The sequence below is a fragment of the Phyllopteryx taeniolatus genome, chromosome 6, assembly GCF_024500385.1.
Source record: "Phyllopteryx taeniolatus isolate TA_2022b chromosome 6, UOR_Ptae_1.2, whole genome shotgun sequence".
Lineage (NCBI taxonomy): Eukaryota > Metazoa > Chordata > Actinopteri > Syngnathiformes > Syngnathidae > Phyllopteryx > Phyllopteryx taeniolatus.
In genome coordinates, this window is record NC_084507.1 from 32,475,034 (window position 1) to 32,490,939 (window position 15,906).

General features: G+C 47.2%; 3 protein-coding genes across 10 annotated transcripts in view; 2 read left to right on the forward strand and 1 right to left on the reverse strand.

The window, feature by feature from the left end:
• The first annotated feature begins 1,853 nt into the window (after window positions 1-1,853).
• Window positions 1,854-6,283, forward strand: eapp (e2f-associated phosphoprotein). 4 transcript variants are annotated; one of them, XM_061775561.1, is made up of 6 exons: window positions 1,854-2,042; window positions 2,990-3,177; window positions 3,596-3,700; window positions 4,546-4,672; window positions 4,751-4,876; window positions 5,419-6,283. In XM_061775561.1, the coding sequence occupies exons 1-6, from the start codon at window positions 1,879-1,881 to the stop codon at window positions 5,684-5,686; spliced, it is 978 nt and encodes a 325-aa protein (XP_061631545.1). In that variant the 5' UTR covers window positions 1,854-1,878; the 3' UTR covers window positions 5,687-6,283. The 4 variants fall into 4 exon arrangements, with proteins under 4 accessions (XP_061631545.1, XP_061631547.1, XP_061631546.1 ...); XM_061775563.1 differs by having other exon boundaries at window positions 4,555-4,672; XM_061775562.1 differs by having other exon boundaries at window positions 3,599-3,700.
• Window positions 6,284-6,412: 129 nt separating this feature from the next.
• sptssa (serine palmitoyltransferase, small subunit A) lies at window positions 6,413-8,221 on the forward strand. Its single transcript, XM_061775565.1, has 2 exons — window positions 6,413-6,617; window positions 7,891-8,221. Exons 1-2 carry the CDS (start codon window positions 6,515-6,517, stop codon window positions 7,992-7,994), a joined length of 207 nt encoding a protein of 68 aa, XP_061631549.1. The 5' UTR covers window positions 6,413-6,514; the 3' UTR covers window positions 7,995-8,221.
• A 1,683-nt stretch (window positions 8,222-9,904) lies between these two features.
• The window catches only part of LOC133479077 (neuronal PAS domain-containing protein 3), a 120,701-nt gene continuing 114,699 nt past the window's right edge, over window positions 9,905-15,906 (reverse strand). For all 5 annotated transcript variants that reach the window (XM_061775560.1, XM_061775556.1, XM_061775559.1 and 2 more), the window contains one exon: window positions 9,905-15,890. In XM_061775560.1, coding sequence (XP_061631544.1) covers window positions 14,467-15,890 — 1,424 coding nt within the window. In that variant the 3' untranslated portion in view covers window positions 9,905-14,466. The remainder of the gene's footprint in view (window positions 15,891-15,906) is intronic.

Genomic DNA, 15,906 nt, shown 5'->3' on the forward strand with positions numbered 1-15,906 from the left:
TGTGACTTCCACGTTGACAAAAAGTCTCACGACGATTTCCTCAAGGACCATGTGACCAAAATGTTATTGAGTTATCATGCTTGATAAGTGGCATAGAAGAACAATATAGAGCGTGTGTTTGTGCAAGATGGCATGTTGGCAAACAGAACATGCAATTATGCCACCGAGGTCTGTTTTTCTTTGACTAGAAACTCTTGGAGATTCAAACAAATCAGAGGAAGAAGAGCAACATGGATTTAACACACACACAAACACACACCAGGGACAATGGCGGTGTGTGTGCGTGCGTGCGTGTGTGAGGGAGTGAGTGTCACCCAGTGGGAGAGGCAGGCAGGCTGCGTGAGTGCAGATGTGTGTGATTACGATATTTTTACCTCCTCCACATGCCGCCTGGCTAATTAGCATCACACCTGCGTCTAATTGGCTCAATGAGCTCGTCACGGGGCCGTAAAGGTGGACGCGGCGGCAACGCGCAGCGTACGTGGGCAGCGTGCGGCGCCATTGTTTAGTCACGACAACGACGAGCGCGCATCCGCACCTGCTCCCGCCGACACACGTTAAAGGACAAAAAGACGACGTGCAAACACGACAACACCGAAACAGGCAAATATGGAGGACGGACGCCATCTTGGTTTGGGGCACTCTGGGGGACGAGCGTGACAATCCGCTATATGCGTAACGTCACGTGATCAAACCCGGAAAACAGGTTTGCGGACCTCTTGTGTATGCTACACTAACGGGCATAACTTGAAGCCAAACTTCGGGCAAATGTTTCATGCATGTGTCTCATTTATTGATACAAATATGATGTGAATACGTAAACCCGAACAAAGCATACACATGGAATCTTAAAAAAGACATTGTAGATGTTGCAAGTCCCTACAAGGCTTTGGAGGAGGAAGTCCTTGGACGCGCAAGTAGCTTGTGCACATACCAGACTGATGTTCATTTTTTTAATAAAACAAAACAAAACAAAACAAAGCAATCACACGCATGAATTCTGTTCATTACAGCAACATGATAAGTTACATTTCCTTGCAATAATTTCAGTTGTATCATCCATCTTCTCCTCGCGCGGGTCGCGGGCGTGCTGGCGCCCATCGCAGCCACCTTCGGGCGAGAGGCGGGGCACACCCACAAATGGTCGCCAGCCAGTCGCAGGCCACACAGAAATCTATTGTAATTTAAACAGAACATTTATTTGTACTTTTTTTTTATTTAAGCACATTCTACACAATATTTAGTATTATTATTTAAAAAGTATGGTGAATATTGTGTCTTAGTTTTCTTGATGTCTGGCAACATTTCAATGACCTCTGAATGACCCCTACAGGAAAAGTGGAATTTTAACTCTTTTGTATTGGCGCCCTCTAGTGGCCACGTGTTAGGCCTGCATGTGCACGAACCTTTTTATAGAAGAGAATTTTGTCTTTGTCACAGGAGCAATGAAAATCATTTCGGCATCTCCCAATTTGCAGCATTGAGGTTAACAAATAAGTAGAAATATAAACACACAAAAGACACCTATTGACAGAATATACAATTGTTCACATTTGTGAGAATTAATTAATATAATTTAATTTTATTCTTTTGTACTTTTGTTTGTTTTTCAATCATTCATTTAGTTGTTTAACATCTATGAAGTTTTGTGTTTTTCATTACTTTTGTATTTTTTTGAATGATTATTTTTGCAGTAATAAACTTAACTCTCGAATAAATCTATTAAATCTATTTGAGATTTTAGTGGGGAATTATTTAATAATACGTCTTTGTCAGTGTTCGTCCACTACTGAATTCATTCGATAGATGGCGGCAACGCGCAATCCCCCAGAAACCACCGAAGTAGAAGAAGAAGAAGAAGAAGAAGAAGCCGCACTAATGGTAGTAGAAGAAGAAAAGGGAGACGACTGTTGTTGCTTAACATTTGAGCACCAAGGAGTCTCTAAAAATCTTCCCTCAACGGCCAACAAGATGAACCAATGCAGCGATGTCGACTCGTATGAAATCGAGGAGCCGAGCGACGAGGAGAGAGCAGCTAGCAGGTCGTTCGCCAAATCGTCTACTAGTTTCTTTAGCTTCAGCTTTTGTCTTGTAGGCGCTAAGCTCATGCTGCTAACATGTAAACAAACAAACAAACAAACAAACGCGTAGACTTGCGCCCTGGTTGTCTAATGGCAGATTTATGTGATACGACAGTAGTCCTTTTGGTGCTTTTAATTGGCCCAAAGCTGAGGTACGGGAGGTGTCATTGGTTTGTTGCCACGCCGGTCACCATATGTAGGAATAAAACAATATTTATGGCCAACGTGCCGGCGCGCGCATATATATATATATATTTAAAGCTTTCCTCCATTATTTGCTGATTTTGTCTCAGGTCAAAACCATATTAAATACCAAAATATTACTTTATTGCCATCTTGGGGCTCCAAGGAACTATGTTGGTGCGACTGGCGCTTATAAACCCAGTTAAGACTTACAAATTAAAATATTTTAAAATGAAAACGTAACCAGTAAAACTCACCTATTTGTTGCCTAGTGAAATATAAAAGTATTGTTTTCAAGTTGATGTGAAAGGCAATTATGAACACAATTAAAACTTACAAATAAATATATTTTTAAAGTTAAAACTCAACCAGTGAAGACTAACTACCTTACTAGACTTTAGCAGTCTTAGTAAGATTAGTTTTCCGACAGTTTCTTTCTGCCCAAATTTGTTATTGTTTTTTGCCAGCTCAAAGTTGTCCGCTTGACTTTGCCACTCATTCACAATACAATGTATTTTTTCAAATATATTTTCAGTTGTCTGGAACGGATCAATTAGATTTACATGATCTACAATGGGAAATATTGCTTTGGTTTGAGTCAAGACTTTTTTTTTAGGAACAGATTAATAACAGAAACCAAGGTTCCACTGTACTTGTGTAAATTATTCCCGTGACATGTTTTGATGCTGTTTTTTTTTTTTTTTCTTGCCCCACGTTTGTTGCAGTTCGGAGGACGAGCTGGATGTGCTCCTGAACGGCACTCCGGAGCAGAAGAAGAAGCTGATCCGAGAGTACCTGACGGGCGAGAGCGAGTCGTCCAGCGACGATGACTTTGAGAAGGAGATGGAGGCGGAGCTCAGCTCCACCCTCAGGACGCTGGAGGACGCCTGGGCGCCCGCCGACGCTCGCGAAGGTCCTTGAAACCACGTCTACTCTCTCACTCGCCGACGCCCACGTCGGGTCCCGCCTTTTAAGCCCATACACGCTCAAAAGTCACAGATAATACAGTAGAACGTCAGAGAATACTCAAGTCTGAAAATATTCAAAAGTGCAGCCGTAGTACTGATTATGGAGGTCGTTGTGGGGAAACAGACAACTCAATAAGACACAGACAAGACGGCTGGAGGTGCCGATCTGATCTTTTTATTGTATACGTGGTCAGTAGTATTCCTTGGAAGACAATCAAAACAATGAGGGAATATTTCTTCAAAAGAAAGCTGACTGAGTGAACATGTTTTCCTCAATGCGAAGGCCGATCCTAATCTTCTCTCCGGAGCATGTACCAGTTGCCCGCTCCCACCTCTTGCACGCTTGTTTCATGTTCAATCCAGCAGGAGGAAGCGGAGGCGACGGTTCCACGCTCGCTAACCCTGCCAAACCTCAGATGTACGACGAGATCTACTTTGACTCGGACTCTGACGAAGAAGTCAAGCCCAGTAAGTTTCCACCGGCCGGGTACTCGAGGCTCCTTTCACTGTCACTGACGAGTCCCACAAGTTGCCTCTTATTCCTTCGTTACAAGCCGTCACGTGCTCAACTTGTTTTTATGTTGCGAGACGAAATTGAAGTTTGAAGCAAGTTACAGACGCGCTACTGCTCAAGTAAAGTAAAAATCAAGAACTAAAACTCGTTTGTCATTGCAGCCTCATTTGTTGTATTATTTTTAAATAGCAGAGTGCTTTTTTATTTTTTGTATCGAAAAAAAAACATGTTGTTTAAGTATTCCTAGGGGAGATTATCTGATAACATCACTAAGAGGAAAGAAGACTCATTTGCACAGTTCTCCCAAAAAAGAGGTAAAGCGTGCTTGCTTCAAGCTGTCGAGGTCACTTCTAGTTGAAGTGTGAAACTGACACAAAACTAAAGAGAAATAAACATTGTATATGGAAACAAAGCATATCAATTCGTGCAATAGAAGTCCGCTGGCTTTATAGTACTAGTTAATGTGAGATGCCATGGATGGGCTAACAAAAATGAGCATAAATGTTAGCGTAATTCCAAACCTTGAAGCAATTGTTTGTCGAACAAAAGTCCACTACCTTAATGCTAACCGATCATGCAAAACACCACAGATGGGCTAACAAAATTAGTGTAGGCGTTTGAGTAATTTGAACTCTTCAACCAACTGCTACTTCAACACACACAGAGCAGGAAGACACACAAACAAAGCATGCAACAATACCCATGAGCTTTTTTCAAATTTTCAGAAAGTAGACTTTAAATGTTTAAAAAAGTGGGGGTCAACTAGTCCCCGACATATGAGGCGTTTTCCAACTGTGAGCGTTCGCAGGCAGTTCCGGCGGGCGGCAGCGTCTGGCCCGGCGCCGCGTCCTGACCGACGACGAGCTGCTGTACGACCCCGACGAGGACGAGCGGGACCGGGCCTGGGTGGAAGCCAGGCGATGGGCGTAAGAGCGTCCTCGCTCGCCCGGCACCGCGGACGGCTTTTCAAGTTTTGTCCTCACTTGTCCCTGCCCCCCTCGCAGGTACCACGGGCGGCGCCCAGCACCGTGCGCGCGCTCGCCGCAGTCGCGGCAAAAAAGTCTTCCCAGCAGCGACGCCATCCTCAACTGTCCCGCGTGCATGACCACGCTGTGTCTCGACTGTCAGCGGTGAGGTCACGCACGCACGCACACACACACACACGTGGGTTTTGACTTTTTTCCTTACCCAGTTGGGGGGCTTCCATCAGGGGATGTCGTCAATCTTGGTCAACGGTCGGCCCGCGAAGCTCGTGGAGACTCTTGCGAGTCAGGGCCAGACAAAGAAACTTGACACCACACACACGCACACAAAATGGTGCATACGCAAGCGCATGTGAACACACAAAAACACACCCACGTATACCGCACACACGTATGCACACACCCGTGTATACACTTGCAAACCGAACACGCAGAAATTTAGTAGTTGAAAACATGTTTATATAGGCTTCTGATTTCAAAAGTAGTTAGCCATCAATTTGTTGTGTACCTATAAATATATGAGGCAATAATTCATTTATTCACAGTCTTAGCGGCCCTCAGAGGGAAGTCATGACTACAGTGTGGCCCGTGACACAAATGAGTTTGACACCCCTGTTCTAATTGAGAGGTACCTGTACACAAGCACAACGCCCCATGTGTGTGATGTGTGCGCCGTTGTTCACCGCCAGACACGAAAAGTACCGCACGCAGTACCGTGCCATGTTCGTCATGAACTGCAGCGTGAACAAGGAGGAAGTTCTGCGCTACAAGACGCCAGCTGCGAGGACGCCGCGGAACAGGAAGCGCGGGAAGGACGAGACGGTGGCGGCGCCCGCAGGGATGGACGCGGACGAGCTTTACCACCCGGTGCAGTGCTCAGAGTGCTCCACAGAGGTCGCTGTGCTGGACAAGGATGACGTCTACCACTTCTTCAACATCCTGTCCAGCCACTGCTGAACTTTCTTCTTCATGGACAAGAACGTCCTGAGGGGACATCGGGAATGTTTCACGAGTTGAATTTGAAGCCACCCTGATTCCACACTTTTTTGTTTTGTTTTTAGCGCTGAGCAAACATTTGTCATAATCTGTCATATTTTTATTTATGGAAGATTGTGAGGTGAGGTGGCTCCATTAAGTGGAATTTTAGAACTTAAAAAAAAAAAAAAAGTCCTCACTGCAAACAAACGAGTAAAGAACCAGGTATTTTTTTTTTTTTTTTAAAGAAAACGTTTACTTTGTAGATTTTTTTTGTAAAGCTAAAGTTCAGAAGTAAATTGAGTGACAGATGAGATAAATGTGCAAAATAGTGCCAATTCTGAAATTCTGTTGCTTACTAAGAATACAAAATAATCATTTTCCCAAATACACATGCACACTAATATTTAGGAAGTTGCTAGGCATAAAAAGAAAATGTCAATTTTAATCTGAATATTCATGTTTATGATGTTCAGTTGGTAAGCACCACCAAGAATTTATGTAACGCTGTTGCTGTTATGATAAATGTAAAACTGTATATCGGTGTAAACAAACTTCCGATTAAAAAAAAGGACGTTGTCAGTGTGTTGGTTTATGGGTCATATCCCCCACATGCAATATGGCGGACGCGCTCACGTCTCGGAGCAGCAGGCCAGCCCTGCCAACATCAACAAGTGATCGGTCGGGGTGGGGCGTGGCAGCGCGCTGACGTCACACGCAACCCGGACATGTTACCTCAGGCAAGGGAAGCCGAGCGAGAGTGCAAAAAGCGGAAGCTAGGTTAGCCGCTAACTCGCACAAGTTTGTAACATGGCTCTCGGGGACTGCTGGAAGAACTTGTCGTGGTTCTACCGCCAGTACCTTCTGGTGACGGCTCTCTACATGCTGGAGCCGTGGGAGAGGACCGTCTTCAGTATCCTTTTCACCTTTCGTGCTAACTTTTAACTATCCGGAGGCTTCGGCTAACTGTTTTGCGTTTTAAAAAGCTGTGTTTTTCTAACATTTCCTAGTTGTGCTCCAACTAGCGCCACGTTAACGACGGATTCGACTTACGGGTCAATAATTCGATGTTTCGATTGTTTGTAAATGGAAGCAAAGTGTTACCGAGTTTCCAAATGTTTACAAAACCCTCCCAGTTTGTACCTGAATTTCGCTCACGTGAGCAACAGCAATCTTATTTAGGCACTTTATTATTATTTTTTTTAATTGGTGCCAAAAAGTTGAGAAGTCCGTTTGACGTCTCGGGGTTTTGTCGTGGAGCAGTTTATTTAAATCGTCATCTTTTCTCTAGAGAAAGAAAAACATTTTCTAAAGTAAGGGCCGACAAAATAAAATGTTATTTTCACCCATCCATCCATCCATCCATTTTCTGAGCTACTTCTCCCCACTCGGCTCGCGGGCGTGCTGGAGCCTAATCCCAGCTATCTTCGGGCGGGAGGCGGGGTACACCCCGAACCGGTCGCCAGCCAATCGCAGGGCACATACAAACAAACAACCATTGGCACTCACATTCACACCTACGGGCAATTTAGAGTCCTCAATTAACCTAGTGTGCATGTTTTGGGGATGCGGGAGGAAAGCGGAGTGCCCGGAGAAAAGGCACGCAGGCGCGGGGAGAACATGCAAACTCCACACAGGCGGGGCCGGGATTTGAACCCCGGTCCTCAGAACTGTGAGGCAGACGCTCTAACCAGTCGCCCACTGTGCCAAATTTCATTTTCTCGAGGGAAATGGTTTTTGTCATTTGTCAAAAGTCAAGAGATTTTTTTTGGAAATCAAAGACATCTGATTTCACAAGTCATTTAAAAAAAAATAAAAAATTTTCTCAATTCTTTTTCAAAAATGTTCAAATATCAAACATTATTTAATTTACAAAAATTACATACGGAGAACTGATGGATGGGTGTTTTCAAATGTGTTTTTTACATTTGGAATATTTGCAGTTGTTTATTCAAAAATGATTATTTTGTGCTCTTTCCAAGTCATATAAGAAAAAAACAGAAAGCAATCATCTGCAAAAAAAATACCTTTGATTTCTGAAGTCAATTGTAAAAGAGGATGACGTTTTTTTCAAGCATTTTCCAAAAGAAAAGTTGTCAGTGTGTGTTTCCAAGCGAGTTTCTTGTTTTTCTGCCCCCGAGAAGCTCGTGGTTTGTGATTGTTGTCGTTAACGGGCGGCGCGGCAGACTCGCTGCTGGTCAGCGTGGCGGGCATGGCGGTGTACACGGGCTACGTGTTCATGCCGCAGCACATCATGGCCATCCTACGCTACTTCCAGATGGTGCAGTGACCACGACTTGCCGGACCGGCCGCCGCGTTGAGGAGGCTTCGGCCGCCGCCTTGAGCGACGTGAGCGCTTTCGGTGGACCGATACATCCTTCCTGAAAAAGAAAAACAACCAGTTACGTTAAACTGATTTTTGTCCTTCATTTAAGTCAACACTGTTTGTGGATGTTGTGTTACATCCCAGTTGTTTGTATTTATCGCACGAATAAATGTCACGTCAACAACAAAAAAGTTTTGGTTAAAGCAAAAGAAAAGCTCCTTTGTCTCCCTCTGGTGGTCTGATCGTAAATGACCAGATTGCTCGTTGAGTGATTCCAAACGTGGCAAAAAGTACTCACACAATGTGCTTGAGTACACCCACCCATTTTCTTTAGTGCTTCTCCTCACTCGGGTCGCGGGCGCACCGGAGCCCGTCCCAGCTATGTTGGGGCGGGGTACGCCCTCAACTGGTCGCCAGCCAATCGCAGGGCACAGAGAAACAAACATACGGGCAATTTAGAGTCTTCAACTAACCTACCGTGCATGTTTTTGGGAAACCGGCGTACCCGGACAAAAGCCACGCAGGCACGGGGAGAACATGCAAACTCCACACAGGCGGGGCCGGGAATCGAACCCGCAACCTCAGAACTGTGAAGCAGACGCTTTAACCAGTCATTCACCGTGCCGCAGGCGTGAAAGTGTCCTTTTCAAATCTGCAGTAAAAGGTGTTCAAGTCGTCAGCTAGTCCTTTATTGTTCTCTGCTTGGAGGGATGGTCGCTAGCTAGCATTGTCGTTCTTCTTTGCGATGTTCATTTCTTTAGTCAGCTGGTTTCTAGCGCAGTTATCCAGTGCTCTATCCCCACTTGGATAGGTGTCCTCTTTAGCCTGGCGAAGTTGCTGAAGTTTGGCAGTGAACCACGGCTTGTTGTTACTGATCGTGTGAAATGTCGTCGATGGTACACACCCATCTTCAGAGAAGCTGATCTCGGATGTGACACCGTCCATGTCGTTTCGGCTGCCAGTTGAAGTTTCAGAAACATTCCAGTCTGTGCAGTCGAAACAGTCTTGAAGTTCTATCTTTGCTTCGTGGGTCCACTTCTTCACTGTTTTCACCACAGGCTTGGCACATTTACAGTTTTTGCCTGTATGTTGGTATTAAGTGAATTAAGCAGTGATCCTACGAGCCCAGAGCTGCGCGGGGGATAGCTCGGTATGTGTCATTTAGCGGAGCGCAGCGGCGGTCTAGAATGTTGTTTTCCCTGGTCGGACAGTCGATGTGCCGCTTGCATTTAGGGAGTTTGTGGTTGAGTTGAGCTTTGTTAAAGTCCCCGAGAATAATGAGGGGTGAATCTCTGTGCTTTTTTCAAGTTCGTTGACTTGATCGGCGAACGTTAGCAGTGCGGCACTCGTGTTCGCTTGAGGAGGATGGAGACACCCCACCCCCGACTGAGTATGAATGAAGCGAACTCAAATGACTTGCCGTTCAAAAACAGCGACTCCAAGTCCGGGCCGCAGTGTGCGCTGAGCTCCGTGACGTCGTTGCGCCATTGTTCGTTGATATAGAAGCACATCCCGCCGCCTTTTTCGGTATTGCTGCCGTCACCTCTTCGTCCCACCCGCACCGTCCGTCAACCTTCCTGCAATATCGTGAGCAATAATTATCGTACCGTGACATTAGTACCGCGATAAAACCGTATTGTGAGGTATAGCAAACATTGAAGTGAACAGGCTAAGCTCAAGTTTGCTAAAAAGTTCACATGGAGCCCCGCGAGGACCTTTGAAAACATCTCAAACGTTGAGCTCGTAAAAGATCTGATATATTTCGCTTCAACGTCATCTGGTGTTCATCTGAAGTGTTTATGTTGCGGAACATCTCCCGTAGTTGCGCTTGTAGTTCAACTTGTAGAACGATGAGAGAAAGACGCGGCAGCCACTTGAAGAGAAACTTGTTTTTATTGTGAAAAGGTCTCCTGCCAGATGTCGTAGTGACGCCGTGTGACAACTTAGTAAACGTAGAAAAGAAGAACCGTTACAAAAATGAGGTTTGTGCACGCTCGCTTTGCAGCATTTTCGATGGCAGGACAACAAACGGTAGAAGAGGAAAAGAAGAGAAAAAACAAGGCAGGCACTCTATGTTAGCGTTGTGTTTGTGTTCCTCCTCTTCGGCCAGGAAAAAAATACAAATGGACCCTAGTTTATTGACTCTTTTTTTTTTTTTTTTTTTTTTAACTCTTGAATAACACTGTTAACATAGATAGTAAGAGAAGAGCTTTTTCTTTGTCTTCTTATCAAAAGAGTTTGTAGAAGAAGAAGAATTTCCAAAACACAGACACAGTTTTTGTTGACACTTAAATGATGGGGACGGCAGCCGCCGGTTTTACGTCTTTACACACAAACACGGAAAGAAGAACAACGCCGGGAAGAAGAATTCGAACATTTCCAAGAATTTGAAGAATTCCAAGAAGGCGCTTTGCATTTTCTGGCCACGCGTGCGCGTGCGTGTGTTTCGTGTATTTCTGGGCCGCCCACGATCGAAGGCTACAAAAGGAAGAGCTAGCGTGCGCTCAGCGGTCACGCGGGAAAGGCAAATTGCATTTTGCTTTCCACTCCGTTTGGAGTCCTGCGATTGGTCGCTACACACTTGGACGGGAGCGCTCGCGTCACTTGTGATGGAAAAATAGATTTTTATTTGAACAGTTTGTCTTTCTTTAGAACGATTGTAAACATCTTTTGCTTTTTTTTCCTCATCTGGCAAGAAGCCAACGTAATACACGCAACACTTGCACCGAGCCGCAAAGCATTCTGGGAAACGGGTCGGACGTCAGCCGCTTTTACGCCTCTTTGATGTTGGATGGCGACAAAGTCACAACAAGTGACTGAAGTCTGTTTTCTCCATTCATCCGTCCATTTTCCGTGCCGCTTTTCCTCACGCGGGTCGCGGGCGTGCTGGCGCCCATCCCAGCTATCGCCGGGCGAGAGGCGGGGGGTACACCCTGAACTGGTCGCTAGCTAATCGCAGGTCACATAGAAACAAACAACCATTGGCACTCACATTCACACCTACGGGCAATTTAGAGTCGTCAATGAACCTCGCGCGCGTGTTGTTGGGACGTGGGAGGAAAGCGCAGCACCCGGAGAAAAGCCACGCAGGCACGGGGAGAACATGCAAACTCCACACGGGCCAGGCCGGATTTGAACCTGCGTCCTCAGATCTGTGAGGCGGATGTGCTAACCGGTCGAACACCGTGCGGCATTCTCATTATTATTATTATTATCCTAATAATAATAATAATAATAATGATAATAATAGATAACCCTGTACCTATTGATTCGAATTAGGGCCCCACCGATTCATCGGCCGGCTGATATTAGCCTTTTTCCTCTCTCCTAACATGAACACTTGAGAATATAAAACAAAGATAATGACATTCAAAGCAAATTTTTGTTTTGAAATCATCCATGTAAAAATAGAACAAAGTTTTTGGGTTAAAGATGACATATTTCATGTTCAGAAGAATGTTCTGAACTGGTCGCCAGCCAATTGCCTAATCGCAGGTCACATAGAAACAAACAACCATTGGCACTCACATTCACACCTACGGCCAATTTTTGACTCTTCAATCAACCTAGCACGCATGTTTTAGGGACGTGGGAGGAAAGCGGAGTGCCCGGAGAAAAGCCACGCAGGCGCGGGGAGAACGTGCAAACGCAACACAGGCGGGGCCGGGGATTGAACCCCGGTCCTCACAACTGTGAGGCGCCCACCACCTTTTGCATTTGCATTTTTGGACCCGATAGCACGCTTATTCATGTTTTTCTTTTGGGCTAGGAATTGTTCTTTTTTCACTCTCTGTAAATATATATTTTTTTTTTGCCATCAAAAGCCTTTTCTCAGTGTTGTTGTTGCTTGATTTAAATATTTTTTGTTTGTTTGAAGCAAAAGTTATTACTGTTCTGCATTACATTTCTTTTCACAGAAAGCTCCTTTTCTCTGCTTTTTGGTGAGAAACTGGTGTTTTTGGTGACCCACATTTTGCTCCTGATTATTAAAAAACGGAAAATGACAGAAAGCACCTTTTTTGACTGGTAAGTCTATTCTTTCTTTTGGTAAGTTGGCTGCTTATTTTGTCGCAGATCAAAGTATTCTGTGGGTCTCGATCGGTCAAAGCGCTTCAAGACGGCCGGCGGTCAATGAGATAATCGTCATCGAATTATCCGAATCCGTCAAGCCGCGACGGCCGCGTCAATGTCCGACCGTTACGCCAAAAACGACAGCGCGAAAGGGGCTGTTGAGGCTCAGAATGCTTTGCGAGGCCCACACGAAGCGTTTGGACAGTTTGCCAACAAGAGAACGGCACAAAAGCAAAGCAGAGAAGAAGAAAAGACCAAAAAAAAAAAAACTAACAACCAAGAAGAAGAAAGTACAAAATGTTTTCCTTATTTTCTTTGTAATTCCCTGCAGCACACAAACCTCCAAAACCTCCCTGGGTTGGTTTGGGGTCACACGAACGAGAGCACAGAGAAGACACGACGACGACGACGACGACAGCGCGACGAAAGCGGCGGCGGCGACAGCGCACACACGGCACAGAGCAACACGCACAGGAACAGGAAGTGGCCGTGAGCCACACCAAAAACACGGCGGGGCGGAGGGATAAACAAAAAAACACCACTTTTTACGCGCTGAGCACATTTTTGCGGGATCATTTTTTTTCGTCTTCTTAGCAAAAAATACAAATGATGTCGATTCACAGTGCACACGTTTGTTTAAACAGTTTTTTTTCCTCTTTTTTTTTTTTTTTTTTTTTTTTTTTTGGCAACGAGGCGTCCAGTCGATGTGCGGTCGGTCAGACGGTCGGTTTTCCAAAGTCCGGCGATGCGACGGAAGTGGCCGATTGTCTTGCCCGAAGTTGGCCGAGGAGATTCCCGAAGAAGTAGTAGTGCGGGAAAACACGTGTCAAAACAAACAGCAACCGGTCCGAGTCCAAGACATTCATTTTTCAAGTTAGCCAAGCTAACTAATTAGCATCAATGCTAGCTAATCAGCATCACAGCTAACCAGGTAACGACAATGCTAGCTGACTGGCATCATTGCTAACCAGTTAACATCAATACCCACTGATTAGCGTCAATGCTAGTTGGTGACTAGCATCAATGCTAACCTATTAACATCAAGGCTAACTGATTAGTCAATGCTAGCCTATTAGCATCATCACCAAACAAGTAACACCACTGCCAGCTGTTTAGTAACAATGGCGATTTAACGTCAATGCTAGTGGGTGAAGAGCATCAACGCTTACTGATTAACATCAAGGCATCAATGTTGGTTAATTAGCATAAATATGAGGCAATTACAGCAGCAATGCTAACTGACTAACATCAAGTCTTGCTGATTAGCATCAAAGCTAGTCAATTTGCCTCAATAGTAACCAGATAGCCTTAATGTTAGTTAATTAGCATCAATGTGAACCAGTGACAGGAGCAATGCTAGCTGATTAGCATCAATGCTAACTGATTAAGGTCTGCGAATTAGCCTCAAAGCTAACCTATTCCCATCAACGTTAGCTGATTTGTATCAGTGCTGGCCGATTAGCATCATTGCCAGCTGACTGATATCAACGCTGGCTGATTAGCAACAATGCTAATTGATTAACATCAATGTTAATGATTAGCATAAATGCTAACTGATTAGCCACAACACGAGCTGATGAGCATCAATGCTAACGAATTAGCTGACTCGCCTCTATGCTAAGCGCTTAACCACAGTGTCACTGAAACGACGACGGCCATCTTGTTGTAGCACCACATGTGTCGTCATTGAAATTCCAAGATGGACGACGGGCCGAGATGACGCAACAGGAAGTAGTTCCACATTCTCAAGTCGCTTGTTTTTGTTTGTCAGTTTTGTGTTGTTTTGATCGTGGCCAGCGACAACAGGAAGTGATGACGAACAGGAAGTGCTGACATTCACAATCATCAGCTAGATTGGCGGCGGAGCAAAATGGCGGCCGAAAGAAGCGAGGAGTTAAAAAAAGTGCTACACAAGGTTTGGCGGTCCTTCCTTCGATCCCTGTAACCTCCCTTCCCTCCATCCTTCTCCCTTCTCCCTTCTGTCCTCTTTTGTTATTGCCTACCTTCAATCCTTCTTCCATCCTTCCTTCCCAGGAGGATAGGAGGGATAGTACTATCCCCTCCTTCCTTGGTTCCTTGCCTCCTTTCTTCCACTTTCCTTCCTTCTCTCCTATCCTCCTTCCTTCCTTCCTATCCTCCTTGCACCCATCCTTCCTTCATTCCCTCCCTATCTTTTGAGTCTGACTTTCATCCTTCCTACCCTCTCCCTCCCTCCTTCTTTCCTTCCTTCCCTCGTGTTCTAATGTCATTCTTCCAACTTTCCTCGCTTTCCGTTCCTTCTTCCCTTCCTTTCTCACTTCCTCCCCGGCGACACAGTAGAGTCGGAAAGCACAGTAACCCGGTCTCCGGTCTGGGCCGGTCCCCTCTAGTCCTCCTTCCTCTCAGCCTGGATGCCGTTCGTGTAGACGGGAAACGGCAGCGTGGAGAAAATGGCGTCGGCCGTGGTGAACACGTTGGCGGCGGCCGTGGGCATCTGGGCCGCCAGGGCGCCCGTGCCTCCGGAGGGCACCGGGGAGGCCGCAAAAGGTCCCGTGGTGGCGGCGGCGGCGGACATGTTGAGACGGTGCACGTGGTGGTACAGCATCTCCATGGGCGTCTTGGGGTCCAGGCCGAAACCCGGAGCGTCCACAAAGTTCACCGAGGCGTTAGGCAGCAGGCTCCCCGGTGCCATGGCTAGCGTGACGTCCGCGGGGGCGTAGCGGATGGTCCCGGTGGTGTACACGCGGGGCGGCGTGCTACCGGTGGGCGCCGGGGTGCCTGCGACGCGGTGAACCAGCGGGAGGACCACGTTGCCCGACTGCAAGCGCTGCAGTGCCTCCAGGTCGCGCGAGCACAGCAGCGACGAGGAGGATGAGGAAGAGGAGGAAGTGGTGGTGGGGGTACCCTGCTGCTTGTCCCGGGGGGACGCCGAGAGAGGCGGCGACAGGGGATCCGCGGGCGCTAAGCCGGACGGGGTCGAGCTTCCGTTGTAAGGAGGCTTCCTGGCTCCGGCCCCGCCCTCGGTAGCGGGTGGTGTAAGGACGGCGTCGGGGATGGGAACCTGGAGGGAGCCGCCCTGCTTGAGGGGGGCCGGGATGGCGGGCTTGGCCGTCGTCATGCTGTACGGGGACTCGTTGCGGGAAATCTCGCGGTTGGGCGGAAAGTTCCAGATGCTGCTGTCGTTGTCGAAGTTGATGGGCTCCGACATTTCCGTCTTGATCTTCAGGACCGAAGATAACGTGCCGCCGCCCGGGGAGCCGGCGACGAGGAGGTGCGACGGATTGGGGTCGGCGGCCTGGGCGGCATCCAGCAGCGGGGTGCCGTCGGTTGCGGCGGCCGGGCTGGGCGTCGTGGAGGAGAGACGCAACTTCCTGCTTCGCGTCCTGTCCCACTTCTGCACTTTCCGCCTCTTCCGCTGCTGGAGTTTCTCCATGCCGCCGCCCACCATGGCGCCCCCATCTTCTTCATCATGCTCCTCCTCCTCCTCCGACGAAGACGACTGTGAAGGCTGAACATCCTCCTCCGCCTCGCCATAATGCTCCACTTTGATGTGAAGGCCGCCCAGGACGCCGCCCATCCCGGCCCCTCCGGAGTCCTCGGGCTCGTCCGGTTCTGCGTCGGAAGCGTCCAGGCTGTCGTTGCTATCTGGACTGTCAGCGTTGCTGGATGTGTCACGCTCCTCCGGCCGCTTCGCTTCCTGCTCGGACGAGCACCGCGATTGGCTGCAGCGCTGCTGCTGCCGCCGGTTCTGCGCCTGCGCGTCCTCGCTGCGCTCTGGTTGGTTGAGCTTACCCGCCGCCTTCTCGTTGTCTGGAGAGGAAAAAAA